At 44.7% G+C, this 22,351-nt stretch overlaps 1 protein-coding gene across 4 annotated transcripts in view; it reads right to left on the bottom strand.

The window, feature by feature from the left end:
• The window catches only part of Raver2 (ribonucleoprotein, PTB binding 2), a 79,107-nt gene that overhangs the window by 25,273 nt on the left and 31,483 nt on the right, over positions 1-22,351 (bottom strand). For all 4 annotated transcript variants that reach the window (XR_005974379.1, XM_041652829.1, XM_041652828.1 and 1 more), the window contains exons 4-5: positions 19,152-19,343; positions 3,638-3,764 (exon numbers count right to left, since the gene is read on the bottom strand). Coding sequence is in view for 3 of the 4 variants with exons in the window: in XM_041652829.1 (XP_041508763.1) it covers positions 3,638-3,764; positions 19,152-19,343 (319 nt within the window). In the remaining variant the exon portion in view is untranslated. The remainder of the gene's footprint in view (positions 1-3,637; positions 3,765-19,151; positions 19,344-22,351) is intronic.

Raw genomic sequence — 22,351 nt, forward strand, 5'->3', positions numbered from 1 at the left:
CAGAAGAGGCAATTTTGGAATAGATAATATAAAGAGAAAAAAGAACTATAAGATAGAAAACACATGATTCATTTCATCTAAGTATGCATATATATCACAATATATCATAAAGTAGCATTCAGAAAAGGTCCTGGCAATAGCTGTTCATAATGTGCATGCAACAGAAAAAATACTAAGTCATTCCCAGTTAGGTAGGGAGTCCGTATCCAAAAAAAAGAATGGTAACACACCAACTTAACATCAACATGGCTCAAATCTACAACCAGCTATTTACCCAAGGTCATAAAAGTATAGGCGTAAATAAAAACAAATCCTCATTGCAATTTTACCTCAATCTGCAAAGGACCTAGATGTTCATCGGGTCTGCCACGAGGCCTGCAGGTGCAGCTCAGCAGTGTGGTGCACACTTGGGCTCCCAGCACCCACCCACTACCCAGGAAAACACCAAAGTGCAACTGGGATGCAGGATCAGCTCGGCCGGTGCTCACTGAAGTGGGGATGCAGGATCAGCTCGGCCTGTGCTCACTGAAGTGGGGATGCAGGATCAGCTCGGCCTGTGCTCACTGAAGTGGGGATGCAGGATCAGCTCGGCCTGTGCTCACTGAAGTGGAGACTTACTCTTCAAGACTAAGAAAAACGTCTCCACCCATTCAAATAGTAAAACATCTTAAAATAGAGACGGTAACATTAATATTAAAACGCATACTCCTGGGAGTGGAGAGATGGCTCAGTGATGGGGGACACACTGCTTTTGCAGAGGACTGGAGTTTGATTCCCAGCACCCATGTCAGCTGCCCGCAACTCCAGCTCTAGAAATCTCATACTATAGAAATAATTTTCAAATTAAAAAATCAAGTCAAATCTAAAAAGCAAAGCAAAACCAAACCACATTCTTATGTGACCACAAACCAATTCAAACAGAGAAGTGGGGTGGAAATATATAGTGTTGGTGGACGGGGCAGAATTATCAAGGATGCTCACAATCCAAAGGTGTGGACAATTTCTCCTACCCGACACACTAGAGCCACCTCGGACTGCATCAGGAGAAGCGCCGTGGAATGACAGGAATGCAGGACTCCTGCCCGGTGCCAATCAATAACCAACCAGCAGGAGGCTGTCATGTGTGAACACCATGTTTTAGGACAATCCAGAAAATCTAGATGTAATATATTTGTGTGTGGAAGGGGGGTCTGCATACAAATGAAACTGCCACAAAGTTCCAATTCCTAAAAAGACCCTGTATGGCTGGGAACAGCTGCTCTCGGAAGCTGGGAGTTATTAATCAACACCTTCAATGCCAAGGATGAGGTATCGCCTTGTGCTAGTTAGTGGGTTTTGTTTTTATTTTTGACAACTTGACACAGACTGGAGTCATCTGGGAGAGGGATTCTCAACTGAGAAAATGTGGGCAAGCCTATGGAACACTTCCTTGATCAATGACTGGTGTGGGAGGGCCCAGCCTACTGTGGGCGGTGCTACCTCGGGGCAGGTGGTCCTGCCTCTGCTCATGCTTGAGTTCCTGCCCTGACTTCCCTCAACGATCAACTGTGAGAGGAACTGGCAAACCCTTTCCTTCTCTAGTTGCTTTTGCTCATGGTGTTGATCCTAACACAGAAAGCAAACCGTATACACTACATACCCTAGATACATAATATAAAAAAAGAAAGCCAAGCTAGAACTGAGCTGCACCTCTGTGCCTGCTGGTGGTTTTCACAGTTCTGGGAAAGCCATGCAGGCTGCTAGGGGAGAGAAGGAATCAATGGTCTTACCCAGAGATAACCTCTGTGAGCTACAAGACCAGCCTGGCAAGCCAGCCACGTCCTGTGCACCAGCGGCACTCCTGTTACACGGGTAACCAATGGTTCTGACTGGATCTGAGACTTGATCCACCTGCCTGATTCTATAAACCTGGTTCAAAGCCTATGGCCATGGAGACGATGAATCCTAAAATGGAAACTGAGCACTGTTTTTTAGCAGCTGACATAGTGGCAAGCTACCCTCTAAATATTCATGTTTGTACCTCTGGAAAAACACTGCCCTCAGCCTTCATTAGAGAAACTTGTCTTTCCAGTGAATGGTAGTGAATGCAATTCAGAGACTCATGGCCCCACAAGGTATATAGAATAAGTAACTGACCAAAGATTGGCCCTAAACAAGACATTGATACCATTCCCTCTAAGGTTCAGGGGACACCGTGCGGAAAGGGGGAGCCAGAAGACAGAGAAGATGGCTGTGAAATATCTCTTGGGTAAAACACAGCCATTACAATTACAATCTCATAGCAGCTGCAGATGCCTGCACTGGGTGGGCAAAAGAACGGGCCACCAACAGTCAGGCATAGACGGAAGATGGGCTCAGGAGGCCCTCTCTACACCTCACTGATGAACTGTCAATTCTACTGGCCAATTCAGGAAGGAGACTCGTCGGCTTACGCTGTTGGACCCACTGGCTCCAACGGATAGTCAATCCAATGGCCCCACGGGCCCGATTAAACTCAACGGGTCATAAAGCAAAACCAAAAGTCATGAGTTTGGGAAAAAGACTGGTATGACGGGATGTGTGTGACAGGGATGGGAGGGAGATGAAGGGAAGCAAAGAGCTATCAGAATACTTTATACACACAAATGAAGTTGTCAACATCAATACTTTTTCTAAAAAAAAAAATATTCCCCTACTAATCGCATGCTGGAAAGTGTCACGCCTGCACACTAAGTGTCTTCATTTGCATATTTCTGCTCAGTCCTTTCTAGTAAAATTATAATCATACATATGTTTTTTTCCAGAACCCTACAAAACATTCTAGAGGATTACCAAATGAAAGGGTTCTGGCAACTCCCAAATTTTTATCGCTAGTTGGTCAGAAGTTCAGACAGCCGAGAGTTAGCTTGTAGCCGGGGACTTAGGGGACAGCAACACAGAGGCAGTGACCTTAACTTGTGGGTCTGTGTTGCCTCGGGTGGGAGTCGGCATTAGGCCAGCTGGGACTGAACTGGAATAAACACACCGAGCACGCTTACACTAAATATATTTACTCTAAACTTCCGCATTTCCTCATAACGCTAACACAGAAAGCTTGTGTATGTGAAATTGTTTGTTTCAAAGGAAATACCAGAAAAAGAATACCGAATACTCTGACAATCAAAGTACAGCGACCATACACAGATCTGGGTAACTGGAGGATGATGCTTTTGTCATCTGGTCCAGAGGGAAACTACTTCGTCCTTTACGACAGAGAAAGACGGACACGGAGAAACAAATTAGCACATTCCACAAGATAAATCACCGCAATGATTACAAAGGAATGTTCCACACTTGGCTCACCCAGGTGGCATAGTGGCGTGTCACTGTTACTGGGTTTAGAAGTTCACCGCAACAGAAGGTTTAATAGTTAGAACCTTACTAACGGCACAGGAAACGGACACAAAAGTAAATTGTACTTACGAAATAACCAAGACATAGAACCATCTCAGATAACCATCTTAGATAGCCAATTAATGATTGTTAATAGTTCTTAGGAAAGAGCTGGACAAGTGTTAAGTGTGCTTCAACCCGTAAAGTATTTCCTACATTCCGCATACAGGAATGCGGCAGGATAACCATGCCGCCGCCTGCACTCAAGCAGGCCGTGCGCGCTCACCTGGTTTAACTGCTCGTCCGCACAGCTGGGGCTGCAGAAGAACTTGGAGCATGGCAGGATTGTTCAAACTTTTCATAATCTGTACCGGATTCGGCTCTGGCAGCAATCCCTTTTGGCTGCTGTTCATCTTCAGCGTGGGCAGAAACAAACATCAGAAGAAGCATAAGCACAAAAAAAAAAAAAAAAGACAAAAACCCCAAAGTGGTCCTCCTGCCTAGGAAGAAACCAAAGACTTATTTTCTGACAAACACAATTGGCTTTAATTCATGAATTGACCTGTGCTTTCTACCATAACTCTCAACTACAATGTTCCATGTCCTACCATACACATAATGCATCTAACATCTAAAGCATCTAACATCTGTCCAACGCCAACTGCCTTCGGATGAACTAACAGTTTAATAGAACAAGTCTCGTTAGAAAACACAAACAAAATGATGACAAGGAGATAGAATTCCTAGCAAAGTGATAATTTGCCAACACATTGTCAGCACCCCCACGCTACAGGAAGTCTTATTACACTGTTGGTCCAAGGTGGGAGAATGAAGGCCGACGTTCAAACACAATTTTCTCTTCAAGTCTATTTCATTCCCTTAATCCTTCAGGGTCAAACAAAGATGAACCAACCTGCAGAGCTACCAAAAAACCATGAACCATTTTTTAGTTTTAAAAAACATCCTGACAGGTAGGTGGATGCTCAGTAGATAAAGAACTTGCCACTTCAGTGTGAGGACTGGAGCTCAGAACCCCCAGAACCTGCAGGAGAAAAGCTGGATGGGGGCCAAAGAAATGGCTTAGCAAGTAATGAGGCTTGCAGCCAAGCCCGACAACCTGAGTTTGTTCCCTAAGACCCACATGGTAGCCAGAACTAGCTCATTAAAATTGTCCTCTAACCTCTATAATATGCACAGTGGCAGGCACAAACCCCCAGACGAACACAGACTCTCTGTGTTTCGATGGATGGATGGATGGATGGATGGATGGATGGATGAATGAATGAAAGCCAGGTGGACATGCAGTCTGCCTATAATCTAAGCACAGGGAAGGTAGATAGGTGGTTCCCAGAGCAGTCTGGCTAGCCAGACTAGCTGAATGGCTGAGTTCTAAGTTCAAGTCTGAGACCACACTTCAATACATAAGGTGGAGAGTGATCAAGGAAGACAGGTACCTGACAGTAACCTCAGGCTTTCACACACACGAGCATGTGCACCCTCATACACATATGAACACATGTACATACATACATACATGAGTACCATGTTCATATATGCAAAAAGCCCAATATATGTGGATTTCAGTATAGAAACAATGTGTATCCATATCTATCTGTATATATATTCAGATAGGTAGGTAAGTAGGTAGGTAGGTAGATAGATAGAACCATAAGAAAGGGGAGAATTGACAAGGACAATTGGGCTCCTCTCCTAACCCAGATTCTATAAAGTTGAGAGGGAAAGAAATATGGACTTAGATATGGCGCTGGCAAGAAACTCTGTCGGGATAGAAGGTGTGCAGGCAGACATGCTCAGAGAGCAAGAAAGTCTAGGTCCACAAGAGAATTTGGGGAAGGCTTTGGCAGGCGGCACTGCGTAGTTTCCTCCATCATTCCTTCAGGGGAGCTGGGCTCTCCTGGCAGCAAAAGCTATGCAGAAAAAGGGCACCATGGGCCATGGATGCCCGCAGAATCAAAGATTGGCAGCAGGTGGTACGTAAGCACACGGTGGAGGGCAGAGCCCAGACAGTGTTGGTATGGGCAGGACACTGGTCACTGGCCAGCATCGTGAGGTAGCACCACCGAGGAGAGCAAAGCCCAGAAAACACAGGCCTGGATGCCAGATGCAGAGAGAGGCACTGCGAGGCAGAGTCCAGTGTGGTAAGGAAAGCCCAGAGGATGGCAGGCTGGAGCTCTCCCGGCCCATCTTCTGTAAATCCTAGCAAAGACCAGGCCTTCCCTTTATCTCCCCATCATTGCTTTCCCTGTCAAGTTCTTATGGTAGCTGTGTGTGTGTGTGTGTGTGTGTGGTGTATGCATGTGTATGTTTATGTGTGGTATGTGTGTATATGCATGTATGTGTGGTGTGTGTATGCATGTATGTGTGAATTGTGGTGTGTGTATATGTATGATGTGTGGTGTGTGTGATGTGTGTATGTGTGATGTGTGGTGTGTGTGATGTGTGGTGTGTGTGATGTGTGTATGTGTGATGTGTGTATGTGTGATGTGTGTATGTGTGATGTGTGGTGTGTGTGATGTGTGGTGTGTGTGATGTGTGGTGTGTGTGATGTGTGGTGTGTGTGATGTGTGGTGTGTGTGATGTGTGGTGTGTGTGATGTGTGGTGTGTGTGATGTGTGGTGTGTGTGATGTGTGGTGTGTGTGATGTGTGGTGTGTGTGATGTGTGGTGTGTGTGATGTGTGGTGTGTGTGATGTGTGGTGTGTGTGATGTGTGGTGTGTGTGGTGTGTGGGATGTGTGGTGTGTGTGATGTGTGGTGTGTGTGATGTGTGGTGTGTGTGATGTGTGGTGTGTGTGATGTGTGTATGTGTGATGTGTGTATGTGTGATGTGTGTATGTGTGATGTGTGGTGTGTGGTGTGTGTGGTGTGTGTATGTGTGATGTGTGTATGTGTGATGTGTGTATGTGTGATGTGTGTATGTGTGATGTGTGTATGTGTGATGTGTGTATGTGTGATGTGTGGTGTGTGTGATGTGTGGTGTGTGTGATGTGTGTATGTGTGATGTGTGTATGTGTGATGTGTGGTATGTGTGATGTGTGGTATGTGTGATGTGTGTATCTGTGATGTGTGGTGTGTGTGATGTGCGGTGTGTGTGATGTGTGATGTGTGTGATGTGTGTGTGCGTCTGTGAATGGGGGACTGACCCCAGAGCTTTTGAGTACCACACCACTCTACCACTGAGCTGTACAGCAACTCTTTCACTAACCTACAGGCACTGGCACACGAGAAGCTGAGATCCCCCCACCCCGAAAATATATAGTCAAAGAAAACAATAATTTGACATCAGAGACTAGAGCCGCTCAAACAAGGGCAACAGGCTGGACTGCCTGTGACAGTGACAGAGAAAGCAGAGGCACCAGACAGGAAACTAAGAACGCCAACAATACGACAGACGTCCCCAAAAAGGTGAGTAGCCTTAAAAGAGCAAAGACAGTTATTAAGGGCAGGGGGAGGGGCTGGCATGAAGAACAAACATACGAAGAGAGAATCAGCCCTTGCTTCCTCTAAACAGTCCTGCTGTAAGTGCATCACGTGGATTAGATCCTCAACTCTCAAAAGCAAGTCCACAAACTGGCAGGGATACACCTAGTCTACAGAGAAAAGCTGCAGAAACTCATAAAGCGTTCCTCTTCATCTCTATTCTGTTTTAACAGACAGGTTCGACAGTAAGACAAATATTACTCAAAACAAATCAGTGATCTAAAGGATCAGGTTAAAAAAAACAGAAAAGGCAAGCAAAATTAATAAGAGCAAGGTGAGGGTAATGGGGGCAGCAAGATGACAGGGACACAGGCCAAGGTGACAGGGACTCAGGCCAGAGGACCAGAACCTGCTCAACAGAAGTCCCCGCAGGAGAATAAAAGGTGAGAGGCGTCTTTGGAAAGGCAATAGCTGAGAAATGTACATTATTAAAGAGCTCAGAAACAACAATCAACCACCTGGTGTTCCGAACACGCAGCTAAAGAAAACACACACCCACTCGTAGCTGTCATAAAAAATTATAAACACCAAAGCAAAAAAAAAAATTGGAAAGAAAAGAAAATAACCGCTATTAAAGCCTCCAGTGAGAACATGTCTCCTAAGGAGCGAGGAGCTCATTGCAGCCAGTGTCTTCCTAGAAACACCAGACTAGGGGACAAGGAGTGAATATTTCCAACACGGTGAGGGAAAACCTCTGAAGACAGATTTATATATTCAGGCAGGCTAGTGCTTCACATGAGAAAGGAGAAAACTGTTCCTGACTGCCCACATTCTGAAAAGCTCTCTACCACATGAATGCCTTCATTCAAAACTCCCTTGGAGGAAACACTTCAGTGAGGACACAGGCAAATAAATGCAAGACAGTGCTGTGTGACATGGGATAAAGAATACTATCATAACTTTATAATAGCCAGGCCCATGACACAGATAATATCCAGGGTAATTCTAAAGGAAAGAATTGGATATAATTATCATGGTAAGGAAGGTAGGGAAGAACAAACAGAACGGCAGTGAATGAGTTAACTGAGAAGCCTGGTACTAAGAAAGGAAAGAGTGTTGATGACTTAGGGACACCCCCACCCAAGTAAGAAATACAACCTGGGAGGATGGCTCACCCAGCCAAAGCACTTGACACAAAAACCCTGAAGACCCGAGTTCAAACCCCAGATGTCACATAGAAAGCTAAATGCAGACACATGCGTCTGTAAGGCAGGCCCAGAGTAGATGGGAGGCAGAGACAGGAGAATCGGCCAGAATGCACAGGCCACCTAGCCTGGAGCACACCACACGATGGCAGAAATAAAGGCAACTCCCTCAAAGCAAGGAGGAAGGAGAAAGGACTGGAAAAAGTTGACCTCTGACCTCCACTGCACACTGTGGTGCAAATGTGTGCTTGCCCCCTCAGCACCTGAGCTCACTCTTAAAATATAAGGGGCTGAGAGGTGATTATCGGAAGAGCAGAGAACTTGGGTTGGAGCCCTGCACCCACATGGCAGCTCACAAGGTCCGAACTCTATTTCCAGAGGAACCGATGGCCCCTCTTCTGGCGTCCACAAGCACTGCACACATGTGGTTCACAGACAACATGCAAAACACCTATACACACACAATTTCTAAAAATGAAAAACATTGCCGGACAGTAGTGACACACGCCTTTAATCCCAGCAATTGGGAGGCAGAGGCAGGAGAATCTCTGAGTTTGTGGCCAGCCTGGACTACATAATGAGTTTCCAGGCAGCCAGGGCTAGCTACATAGTGAGACCTTATCTCGCAAAACAAACAAAAACAAAACAGGAAAGAAATGAATTGAAAGATAAGATGCATAGTTGGCAAGTCCACATCTATCCAACAGTTAGAAATATGGAAAAAGATGAAAACATTTCGTTAAAAGAAAGTGTAAGGGAACAGACTGCCAAAACACCAACTGGATGAAACATACATACACTAAAAGGTGTTTAAAATGCACCAATGAAAAGACACGGACATTCATACATGATTCTTTAAAATAACACATACAGAAAGACAGAGATGAAGGGGCAGCAATTATAGAGCAAAGGAAGCTGAAGGAGCCAGGTAGCATCAGAAAGGAATCCTTTCGGAGACACAAAGACTGATAAATCAGGGCAACTATCAACAGACACCCATCTAAGAACGCGCTGAAGTCTGGAACAACGGCTACAGAATAAGCAGAAATAGAAAAACTGACTATAACAGAGAAATTCTTCTGCTCTAAGACACTAACAGATGAAGACGATGAAGAAAGAAAAAAGCGAAGATAAGAAGGATGACTAAAAGATCAGACTATATTCCTACACATGCTCATTCATGTGCGCATATGACTTTATAACCCTCAAGCACAGCGCCAAGGCCATCTCCAAGCGCATACGGCGCACTCAGAGAAATCGGCCACATAAGACACAAAGTTCACAACGTTGTCCTACCTCCAGACCAGACGCACAGGTTAAGTTTTCCAACCATAAAACCATTAGGAACCAACAGAAAAATAAGTTTTGAAAATTGGTGGCAATACAGCAGGCTAGAAGCTGACCGTGGGAGTACTGAAGAAGAAATGTCAGGACAGGAAAAATAGACACTCTATCCAAAGAGAAAGAGAATGCAAGATGCAGGGAAGATAGGGCATTGGAGGAGCGCGGAGAAACACAGGGGAAAGCAAATCAGAAAGACAGCAAGCCACGCTCAGTACAAAGTCAGCCCGGTGGCTCCTGGTGGGCAGAGGCAAAACAGAAGCCTCATCCTACAGGTTGGACGAGAGGCCTGAGTGAAGAGACACCGGCAGCCCTACCCATGGGTCAGGCCCATGATGTCCCAGGCCACAAATTCCAACTGCCAGTAGGGCTGAGACAGCGACTTTTCAAATGAGAACACAGAGGAGCTCCCCCAGTTCCGGGGGTTAAGGCCAGGTGCCACTCTGAGAGTAAATCTGCTACTTAAAACTGAATTACCCTTGGGGCCTGGGAACAGTCTACATAAGGGACCCACGGTAGTTCCCCAGAGAACAGCTGTGAAGACCAGGAGTCTGGCAGCAAAGGGTGAACAGTCTAGTTCATGTCCTGAACACCCAGAATTGTCGACCAAGATTGCAACAAGCAGCAATGGCATCTTTTAAAAAGTGACAAAGAAGTAAGGACAATTCAAGACCAGCACAAACTATGACAGTGGTTTGTGACCATCAAGATAGCACTGCAGAGGGTACTTAAAGGGATTCTACACACGGAAGAGGAAAAAAGGCTCAATCACAAGAGCTCAGGAGTGGATAAGTTTCACAAGAAAAGATGAAGCGTTATGCCCAGCATAAGCAAACAAGCAAACTGTACTCTGAGAGGGAGAAACAGAATAACCCAGCCAACACAACTACATCTCTCAACAATGACCCTGGATGTAAACAGCCTCACCTCACCTCAAAGACAGGAAGATTAGCTGACTGCTGCAGAACAAGAGCCAAGGAGCTGTTGACACCAAGAAACTCACCTCCCTGGCAAAGACACCAACAGACTAAGAGCCAAAAGCTGAAGAAAAAGAAGCGGAAGATAGGCTGGGCAGCGGTGGCACATGCCTTTAATCTCAGCACTAGGGACGGATGCAGAGACATGAGAATCCCAGTGAGTCTGAGGCCAGCCTGGTCTACGAAGTTCCAGCAAAAAACAAACAACAACAAAAAACAAAATATGGAAGATAAGCCGTCATAGTTACTGTGATGCCTGATAAAAATGACTGAAAACCAAAATAAGAACAGATAAAGAAGGCCACCGCACACTAATAACAGCGATTCACGGAGACAATTGCAAATACATGTGCATCAGACACTGGGACTCCCAATTTTTCTCATGCAGTAACAGCGTGGGATTTCTGTACCCCGTTCTCATCTTTAGCTAGCTCATTCGAACTGAAAAGTGCAGGGAGAAACCTCAGAGTTAAACTATATCACAGACCGAATGGACTTAGCAGATCTACAGATCGGCCGATTCAGCAGCTAAGGCGGCTCTCTTCTCCGCAGTCGGCTAAGTGTTTCCTAAAACTGACCATACTCTGGTCCACAAAGCCATCTTCAACAGATACAAAGGAACTGAAACAATTTCTTGCATTTTATATGGTAGTAAAATAAAGCTAGAAATCAATAGTAAGAGACGACACAGTAATACTTGGTAAAAAAAAAATCAGGAAGGAAATTTATAAGCTTCTAGAAAAATAATGAAAATAAGAACATAACTTCGCAGAGCCTCTGGGCTACAGCTAGGAGAGTTTATAGCTAGAAGTCTCTACACTGAAAAAGAGCAGACCGGATTAGACAGGAGTCCGTGCCTCAGTCAGATGACAGGATTATGTACCTTGAGGTCTAAGGAAAAACAGAAGAAGGCAAACCCCAAAGCAGTATATCATAGGAATAACGATCAGGGCAGAAGTAGTGAATGAACTTCATTGATCAAAAGCTACAGGAACAACAGGAGCAAGGGGCAGAGTTTTCAGAAAAAGTAAACATGGCTGACAAGCGCCAAGTCGAACTAACAGAATGAGGGAAAGGCCCAGTTAATAGAATCAAAGGTAAAAATTTGGAAATTAAAACGACAATTTTAATGAAATACAGAGGATCACTAAGGAATCTCTCCCCCCCACCCCTCTCTCTCTCTCTCTCTCTCTCTCTCTCTCTCTCTCTGTGTGTGTGTGTGTGTGTGTGTGTGTGTGTGTGTGTGTGTGTGTGTGTGTGTGTCGGTGTCTGTGTGGCCCTGGCTGTCCTAGAACTTGTTCTGTAGACCATGCTGACTTTGAACTCAGAGACTCATCCACCTCTGCCTCCCAGGACATGGGATTAAAGGTGTGCACACCACTGCTTTGGAATATTTTTAAATTTTATGTTTAAAAGCCTGGTAAATATAAGAAAATGTATAAATTTCTAGACACCTATTACCTAGCAACAGAAAATCAATAGGATATAAGCAACAGAGACAGATAATAAAACAGCAAGGTTGAAGTCGTAATATAAAGTTTCCTAACAGAAAAAGCCCAGAACTGGATTGACTGACCACTCAAGTCCACTATGCCAGCTAACACAGGTGATTCTCAAACTGTCCCATAAAACAGACAAGAAAGGAAACTGCCAGCCTCTCCTATGAAACCAGCATTATCCGGATACGGAAACCAAGGAAAGGAGAAACAACAAAAACAAAAGTTCCAGACTCATTTCCCTAAAGAACACAGGAATTAAAAATTCTCAATATAAAAAAAAAATCTGTAGTCCAAATTCAAGAACCCGTGCAGAATCATACACCATGACCAAGCTGGCTTCCCTCCAGGATGCAAGGATGGTTCAACATATGCAAATCCACAAACAACACACAGCACACACAAACACGCCTAAGGACAGAAATCGCATCACTATTCAACTGATGCAGAGAAGGTCTCCGTCCCATGTCCTCATCCCAGGGATACAAGCCCTGAAGAAACAGGGACAGGAAGAATGTGCCACGACATAATTAGGGCTACGTGGCAAACCTGGAGTCATTACACTAAATACGGAAAAACCTCCAGCAGTGTTTCCTCTGAAATAAGGAAACCAGGGTGTCGCGTCCACTCTCTCACTTAACACAAAAACCAACTCAAAATGGACTAAGAACCTTAATGTTGAGACCTGAAACTTGGAAACTGTCAGGGGACAGAGAGAAGCTACAACAGAGGCACAGGGAAGAAGTTTCTGGAAAGGAAGTTACAGGAAAGAACTCCCAGGAATAGACAAGCAAGATCGCAGAGTTCAAAGGCTTTTGCATGACTCAGGAAATAACCAGCAGCATGACGGGACATTCCACAGAACGGGAGATGTTTTTACAACACATTAAACAAGTGATCTCTAGAGTCTATAAAGAACTACAAAAACTTCACACACACACACACACACACACACACACACACACCAAAACACTCACTCAAACTATCCAGTCACTAAATGGGCTAACTGATTTGAATAGAAAGCATAAGAAAAAATAAAAATGGCCAATGAACTTAAGTGTTAGTATCTTTGGCCATCACATGTAAATTAAAATTGATTTAGACTTGTGTCATTGCTGGTGAGCATGTACAAGAAGAGAACCCTTTCTTGTTCCCTGCTGAGATGGGGTGAGCTGAGGAAGCCACACTGGACATCTGTATATACAGAGGCTCCTCAAAACCCTAAAAATAGAAGCAGCATATGCCCAGCTCCACTCCTGGGTGTATGCCTGAGGGACTCCAGGTCGACACACCAGAGAAAGCCGCACATCCACGCGGCTCTTCTAGCCACAATAGCTAAGTTACAACACAAACCATGATACCCAACAGAAGATGGATACGGAGAACGCGGTACGTATACATAAGGCAACTTCACTAAGTTGTAAAAATGAGGAATTTATGACATTTTCAGGAAAACAGATCGACCTGGAGCTGACTTAGGTAAGTGAAATAAGCCAGATTCAGACAAATACTGCACACTTTCTCTCAGAACTGAGACTGAAATACGTATGCATACATTAAAACTATATATGACATGAAAGTCAAAAGGGGAGGGGGATGAAGTTCTAAAGAGAGTGGGGAAGGAAACAGGAGAGGATAATAATGGAATATATGGACACATATGGACACACAGACGAACAGACAGACATACACACACCCCAGAAGGGTAACTATTGGGGAAGGAAGCAGAGCCAATATAAAGGAAGAGGGCTCATGAGGAGAAATGAGAACAATGGTTAATGATATATACATATACATATGTCACAATTAAATAGTTTCTTTGTATACAAAAAAAAAAAAGTCAAACAAATAGGAGGCTAGAGAAGTCTAGTTCCAGGGAATCTGACTCCCTCTTCCAGTCTCCGTGGAGACCAGTCATGCTCATGGGCCACATACCTATATGAAATCAAAGTCTTCTTATGCATAAAGTAAAATAATCTTTTTATAGTAAAAAGAAATCACCAAAAATTGAAACATCCATACATCAAGATTTTAGTCATATGAATATAGTATTTGTTGGAAGGAAACCTGTAAATGTACTTATCTTTATTATTTATTTATTCATTATGTTTCTTGAGACAGTCTTCTCACATAGCTCCGGCTTGTCTGAAATTTGCTATGTAGCCCAGGCTGGCCTTACACTTGTGGCAATTTTCCTGCTTTAGCCTCCCCAATGCTGGGCTCACTACACTACCATACCAGCCTACAAATGTACTTACCATAAAATAAATAATAAAACTAGGGGCTTGGAATGTAACTCAGCCACAGAGTACCTATTTATCATATAATACCCTGAGCTCAATTCCCAGCACAAAATAAAACAAGAAAACAAAAACAAAATCCAGGAGAGTTAAGCAGTGACTTATAAGTGATCAATAAAGATGGGGAAATATTAATCTCACCACTATCAACAAAGAGGGGGCTAAGTAAATGCTAAGCAGAAATAAGCAAATTATTAAGATGAAGGCAGAAATAAGCAAATAAGGAAGATTTAGAAACAGTGAAAAAAAATCAAAAGTTAGTACTTTAAAGGACAAACTAGGACACTCTTTCCTAAGACTGATGAAGACAAAACAGAAAATGCAAATTACACAGAAGGAAAAGGAGGCAAGTGTCCGACATCTTAAAATGCTAAGAGCGTCTATGTCTGTACACATCAAATGTTGAAAACATGGATGGAAAGGACCACCTTGGGTAACACAGTCAAAGGTAGCAGAGAAAGGAGGAGGAAGAATATCCATAGCTGGAGCTCAGAGGTAATCAATGACGCCCTCTGGAAGAGGCCCGAGGAGCGGCCCACCAGGCTTCACAGATACTCAGCTCCTCATAGAGCACTCAGCCTAGCATTATACAAGCTGGTCGGGATGCAGAGAGGGAGTGAGAAGACGCTGAAACCATCCAATGACAGTGAGGTCGGTATCTTAATTCCAAAATTACTGATCATGTTTTTAAAAATTTGGGTGCCTGCCACTTCTGGGGACATCTCCAAAAGTGTGTCAAAGAAAAATATTATTAAATCAAATTAAATAATGCCTCTGGAAAAAGCTGTGATCAACTAGGGCTAGAGAACTCTGAGATGTGCATAGAAGGGGACCATGGAAGGAGAAAGGCAACAAAGAAAAAACACTGCATGTTTTCTTTCATATGGAGAATCCAGATTTAAACACACATGAAAGAAAGAGAGAGAGAGAGAGAGAGAGAGAGAGAGAGAGAAAGAAAGAGAGGGGGGGACCGTGTAGGGGACCCATGATGAGGGACATCAACAGATGTGGAAGGTGAGCAAAATACAATGACACACATAAGAAAATGTCATAATGAAACCAATTAACTTTCTAACACTGAAAATTTTGACTAAAAGAATGGCTTCCACCAAACAAATTAGCAATGTGATTCCCATCTGTGTTGGTTTTCTGTCAGCTTGACACAATCTGGAGCCTTCTGAGAAGAGGAACCTCAATTAAGAAGACACCTCCATCTTCTAGCCCGTGGGCAAGGCTGGAGGGCATTTTCTTGATTAGCAATTTATGTGGGAGGCTGGGCAGGTGGGCCTGTGTGTCTAAGAAAGCAGGCTGAGCAAGCCATGCAGGGCAAGCCAGAAAGCAGCAATACGCAAGGTTCCTGCTTGTTCCTGCCTCCAGGTTTCTGCCTCCAGGTTCCTGCCTCCAGGTTCCTGCCTCCAGGTTCCTGCCTCCAGGTTCCTGCCTCCAGGTTCCTGCCGTGTTCCCACCCTGATGTCCCTTGGTGATGGATGTAAGCAGTAAGCCAAAGAAACCCTTCCCTCCCCAAGTCTGCTTTTGATTGTGGTATTTATCATGAAAGCAAAATGTATCAGTCAACTTGTATAAGTCACATGTTTATTTCAATTGTCACAGAAATACTTTAAAAGTTTTTAGTGCCTGCTTGTTTTTTTATTCAAATCTCAGAAACTTGGTAAAAGACAAACCATTATCCATAAAAAGTGACTTTTAAGATTTGAAGAAAAAAAAAAAGCTTTCTCACTATTCCTCTTGCCCGCCCATGGGGTCCCACATGTCACACTGAGATACATGTCCAGTGTGCACCATTAGGACAAAAAGGAAAGCGAGACAATCTGGGTTAAGGGGAAAGGGCTCTTGTGCCCCATGGATTAGAAAGACATGACAAATGGCCTGGGGATCATGGAGGACATCACTGTGATCGCACAGGTGAGAAAGCACAGCTGTATTTGGGGACTTGCTGATGGAGGCCAGTGGCGAACAACTGGGTACACGGATTGCTTTATTCCATATCCAGTTATTACAGAACACTGAGGAGTGAACCTAAGAGAAAGGCAATCTTCCTCAGAAACGCTGAAACTGAGCGATTGATTTAATGTGGTGGGAAGTCACCATCTCAATTCTTGTCAATCACCCGAAATACAGATTTACTGACCCACCATACGCATAAGATTTACCATTAATAAAGTAGTAACTGGAGTCTATGAGAGAAGAAAGCGAGGAAAACTGAATACATAACCCTCTGATCCCCACCTTCAGGGGCAGAATCAAGTTGGGCACAAACAGACGGGACAAAAGAATGTTGTGCCAGGGTTCACGGCAGAAGAAAAGTTTTAAATGTTGCAGGGATCTCAAACATTAGAGAGTACGTAGCAGATATGGATATTAAGAAGCCCCTGTTGGGGCTGGCAAAATGGTTTCGGTGGTCAAGTGTCTGTCATGTATGAGGACCAAGAAAAGGCAGGCACAATGGCATACATCTGTAATCCCAGTCCTGGGAAGGAGGAAGACAGGACACCATGGGGCTTGCTAGCCAAGCAGTCTAGCTCAATGGGCAACGCCCAGGTCCAGTGAGATCCTGCTCAAAAGACAAGGTGGAGAGTGATTGAGGAAGATACCTGCTGTCAACCTTTGACCTCCACATGCGTGCTCACACATGGACACACATGAACCCGTATACACACAGAGAAATCCTTCATGAGAGCAGCTTAAAGAAGGAGATGGACACTCTCCTGCATTAGGCTGAGAGGAGATGGAAGATTAGGAACTGGAGACAATGGCCCTGTTAGAAACAGTAGCTGTAATGGCAGCTGTCTAAGGCTTTGCCTAAGAAAAGGACAGACATTTGTGGAACAAGTAAAGTCAGGTAGAAAAGAGGATCAAGAGCACCCAGCTGGGGACATTGTCAGCAAGAGGTATGGCCATTCCTACGAACAGGGAAGGGGTAGACTTTACATCGCGACCATGTACATCCTGGGCACATGTTACCATGAGAAGGAGGCAAGCCATGATGGGGAGGATGGATGACTGAATCTAACACCTGGTCCTCCCCAGAACCATGGTCATCTGGCAGAAAGAATGACAAAAGCAAGCACAAGGCACAAGTACAGGTTGGTTTTTCCCATTTTGTTTGTTTTGTTTTTTTTATTGTTGCTGTTGTTACTCTGCTTTTTGAGAAAGAGTTTCTCTGTGTAGCCCTGGCTGACCTAAAACTCACTCTGTAGACCAGGCTGGCCTCGAACTCACAGAGATCATTTCATCTGCGTCTGCCTCCCAAGTGCAGGAATTAAAGGCATGTGCCACCTTTAGATACCTGCAGGAGGAAGCAGGAAACAACAGATAAAGGACAAACTGAAGACTTGTGGGGATCAGCAAAGCCTCTCATTTGCAGGGGCACCAAGCCACCCAGCTGCCCATTTCATATCCACGATGACAGTGTCCTGGCTTCAAAAATCAGTGGCTGCTAGACCGGTTCAGAATTGTAAGCTTGGCAATTCCAATTGAGCAGAGACGCAAGTTAAGCAGAGGAAAGGCAACTGATAGTGAACAAAAGGCTAAAGCAGTGGCTTTTGGGAGTGAAAACCCAAGGATGCTAACTCACCCTGGAGACAGAACAGATCCAGGGCCAGGAGTGAACTCACTAACAGGAGGTGCAGTAGGGGTGTGGGGGTGAGAGGAACAACAGACGCCTTCCCACCCAGCTCCACCTCCTCCTCTGCTTTTCTCTCTCTGCTGATCTCTAATCTACCCAGAGCTGACTTTCCCATGGCCTGACTGACACCTGTCACTTCCTCATTTACTTATCTACGAGTTCTCCGGTGCTGAATTCAATCTGAGTCCTTTGTCTATGCCATACTCTTCAGCATCAATGCGCCTCTCTACATCGGCGGCTCAACCTGAACATTTACCCCTCTCCGAACAGCTAATCCAGCTCAGACTATTGCTCAGCCCGCCTCCTTAGGGTCACCAGATTTAATGAAGAACACAGGATGTTCAGCGAAACTTGGAGTTCAGAATATGAATAATTTTTAATAGGAGTATGTCTCATGCAAAATCTGTATTTATTTGGCAATCCTATCCTCCACCCCCATCAACACATGCCATTACCTCACCCATTCCTTAATGTCACACTCAAATGTCATCTTCATCATGAAGTTTGTCCCGACTCTTTTCAAAGGAGTATCCCTTCCTTTACTAAACCATCAAAATCCATGCTGGGCTGAGATGAAAACTCTGAAGGCACAGGACACATCTAAGGGACTCTCAGGAAAGGGGTGAGTGTTTGGTGCCACGAAGCAATAAAGAGACAGACATCTTTTGCAGCTCAGACTGAGGGTACTACACTGTGGGCACTACATTGTGGGGCACCACACACCGTGGGCGCCACACATCATGGTGGCACTTATGACAACTTCTGGAAAAAATAAGTTTGGCACTCAAAACTTACAGCAGAGAGTAACTCAACCACTTGCTGGATAAATGAAATTCCTTTAAAAACTAGTCCAGATAGAGGCTGGAGGGAAGGCTTGGGAGATAAGGCACCTGCACTGTAAAGACTAAAGTCTGGGTCCCTAGAACACATATAAAAGCTGGGCAGATGTCATCCCAGCACTTGGGAACCAGACAGGGAGCCCCAGGACAAGGTGGCTAGCCAGGCTGGCTGGAATGGGTGCAACGGGAATATTCTGAATTCAGCGAGAGCCTTTGCCGCAATAAAGGGGAGAGCCATCAAGAGAAAAACCTGACATCAGCCTTGGACTTACACACCCACACAGACTGTGCACACCTGCACACACACACACAAATTATTCAAGATGAATACATTTCCATGAACTCTATATTTCTTTTTCTCTCTTAACTTCCAGCTTAGTTTTACAGACACCACTTGGCCAGCTTTTTCAAAAAACACACTTCTTACTTTAAAAACACGCACTATCTCCAAAATAAGGGCAACAATGAGAGCCCAGGGACCGAGCACTAACCGCAGACAGACTTGGGAGGTTAAGATAGCGGCCGCCTGTCGAGGCAGCACGCCACTCGCCACTCACCACGCGCTGAGCCGCTATGAGGGCTGCCAGAGTGCTTCGTCCCGGCGCTCCCGGGGCACAGAAGGATAGCTGGACTTGGCTCCCCTTGACGGTAATGCCATCTGCCACCTGCTGAACCTCTTCGGCATGCTCCGCTGTGCTATATTCAACCACCGCGAAGCTACCACCATGACCGCCTTCATCCTGTGCAAGCTGACACCACACAGCACATTGAAAAGAGATTCTAAAATTGATTTATGAACATTCGTTGGCAGTAATCGTTTCCAAAGTCAACATCTAGTTCCTCAGGCTGTACTGGTGACAATACTAAATTTCTTCCCCAACTTACTTAGACACAGTTGTTCCCTGAAGACAGGAATGTCAACCCAATGTTTTCATTTTCTAATTTAATAGTCACCAGTCTCCTACTTATTAGGAAATAACGACACACACAATTAGTAATTAATTAATAGGAAATACAATTAAATAATTACATTAAAACTTTCTTTAAAACAAGTCATCAGATTCATGGCTAATGAGACACTGGTTATTTGACTACATATCAATGAAAACCGGTGTTATCAAAAGAAGATGGGTGGGAGGAGCCACAGTCAACTTTTATTTCAACATACTAAGCGAATTCCAGGATTCTGATAAAGGATACAAAAAAATCTTATTTAGGAAATGTATGCCTATCACCCATCTTCCACAACACAGCCTTCACTTCCGAGAGTGGGCTCACCAGCTACTGCCCACTTGTGGGCGTGTGCAGGGCGACAGTAAAGGCCTGGCTCTATATACTTCCGTGGAGAATGCAGGGAAGAAGGATGTGTCACTACAGTTCCAGGACTCGGGCACATATGAATGATCTTAACAAATACGCTTACACGCCAACGTGACAGACGTGACAAAATCAAGCTCGTGTCTTTGAGAAGCCACAAACACACAACCCTATGATGTTTTTTTATATCACATGCTAATATTACAAATAATACTTCATAGTATTTTTTTTCTTATTTTAAAACTTAACTTTCGCTTTCTTCTTATACTCAGGCCAATTTTCCATTTTTCCCTCTTCAAGATCTTTACTCCTCTAAACTATTCTAAAATTTGTTTTGCTTCACGAAGCTTTTCCCAAATGTGGAAGGCAAAGGAAAAACACCCACCTCTTCCAAATATTCCTCCGAGAGCTCAAGTCCTCCTCTAATTCAAACCAGATCTTGAGATCAGAGCTGTAAAAGCCAGCAGGCCCTTTGGTCTCCGGACTGCAAGAGTCCATCTCCCGCCATTCTCTGCTGACTGCCGCGGACAGGAGGAGCCTGACCTCAGCATCCATGGAGAAGAAGCGATGCAAATGTTGCCTGAGTGGATCTCTGAGGCTTTAAGCCTACTTGTTTCAGTGGGATGACTTGGTTTTGTTTTTGTTTTGTTTTCTGAGAAAGGGTTTCTCTGTGTAACAGCCTTGGCTGTCCTAGAACTTGCTCTGTAGACCAAGCTCTCCTCGAACTCACAGAGATCCGCCTGACTCTACCTCCCAAGTGTTGGGATTAAAGGCGTGAACCACTGCTGCCTGGCATTCATTCTTATCTAAGATATAGCACCTGAAGACTTCCAAAATAAGTCTCTTTAAAACCGCATCAGCAGTGTGAGAGTGGGCCAGGCAGTTCAAGGCCAGAACTATTTAAAGACTCTTTCGTTATTCTGAAGCATTTTAGCAGAAGCTAAGGGTCACTCAACAAAACACTAGCAAACAGATTCTACACCATACAGATAAACATGGTGATCTGTAAGGTTCCTGCCAACTCCTGCATTCACAGTTCAGATCATGTATCACATCTATCAGTGTGACAGATGGCTCTGTCCCCCACATTTGCTCCAAAGGTCTACCTCCACAGAGAACTAAGGACACAAGCAGGCTGGACAACACTCAGGACGACAGCACTATATGACTCTAGGTATTCAACAATATCAGCATATCACGAGGCAATCCTCTCCAAGAATTGAGCAAAGACTGGGTCAAAGGTTTGTCACAAAATACTCTCATTTTCTACAAGTCTTAGATGGTTTCTTTAATGCTTTGCTGGGACAGGGGAACAACAATGTAAGAAAAAGCAAGATGGGGCCATTTGTCTCAACTGTGCATACTGCTGCATAATCTACTCACGTGCAGAAGCTAAAAGGGCCAATCTCGTAGAGAGGAGGAAACAGACTGGCAGTCACCAGTGGAGAATGGATCACCAGTAGAGAAGTTGTGGGTACAAGGCATGAAATTTGAGTTAGATAGTAACGCGTCAGTGCAGGCAATCTATTATCAAATATGCTGCATCACCATTAACAATACACCGCATTCCTGGAAAACTCTGAGAGTGGGTGCTGAGCTCTCTCATCACAGAAGATGGTAACTGTGGGGGATGCATGGTCAGTCGGCTGGCTTTAGGCTCCCCACCATGTGTGCATACTTTAGAGCGTCACGCTAGACATGACAAATGCATACAGCGTTATCTGTTCATTTAAACACACACACATGTGCACAGCCAACTCTTAAAATTTTCATTGCACTATAGGAATTTGGCAAATGCTGGGTGAGGAAAAAAAAGGGGGAGGAAGAAAGAGAGTTGGGACAGGAAACATGGAAGTGAAGGGAGGGGGCAGAAAGGGGGAAACGCAGGGAACAGAAGAAGAACTGGCCGGCTGCCATCAGAAAGTTGCTGGGCAGGCGTCACATAGTGCTGATCTCCAGGCAGTTATGAGGATGTGTTTACTACAATAAGGTGCTCGGAACCGCTCCCCAGCACAGCCAGGATCTTCTCCTCATGCCTCACCTACCACAACCCCATATTCAGACAGAAAGAAGGGCCTGCCTTACACTTTCTCCAAGTTTTCCAGCCTCCCTTAGGTCATTCTTCATGGAGGATGTGTAAGTACCAGTTCTCCTGTCAGTCAGCTACAAAACCGTGCAGCACGGAGACAGAGTTCTACTCTCTTCATTTCTGACACAGCCTAGCACTGGCCCAGAGAAAACAGTCAACCTGAGTCGGAGAGGCAAATGGCTTAATGGAAATGGCTGGACAACTGGGTGGAAAGAGAGGCGAATGAGTAAGCAATGGATTTGCTACGACACAATGAACCAAAGCAACAGAGCTTGGCCCATCAGCAAAAGGGAATGTGTTGGGGGGGCTGCAGACCCTTAGACCCTTTGACCCCTGACTTAACCCTTTGCC

This window comes from Microtus oregoni, unplaced genomic scaffold (genome assembly GCF_018167655.1).
Source record: "Microtus oregoni isolate MIOR12 unplaced genomic scaffold, Mior012 000005F_ref0000423, whole genome shotgun sequence".
In the NCBI taxonomy this organism is placed as follows: Eukaryota; Metazoa; Chordata; class Mammalia; order Rodentia; family Cricetidae; genus Microtus; species Microtus oregoni.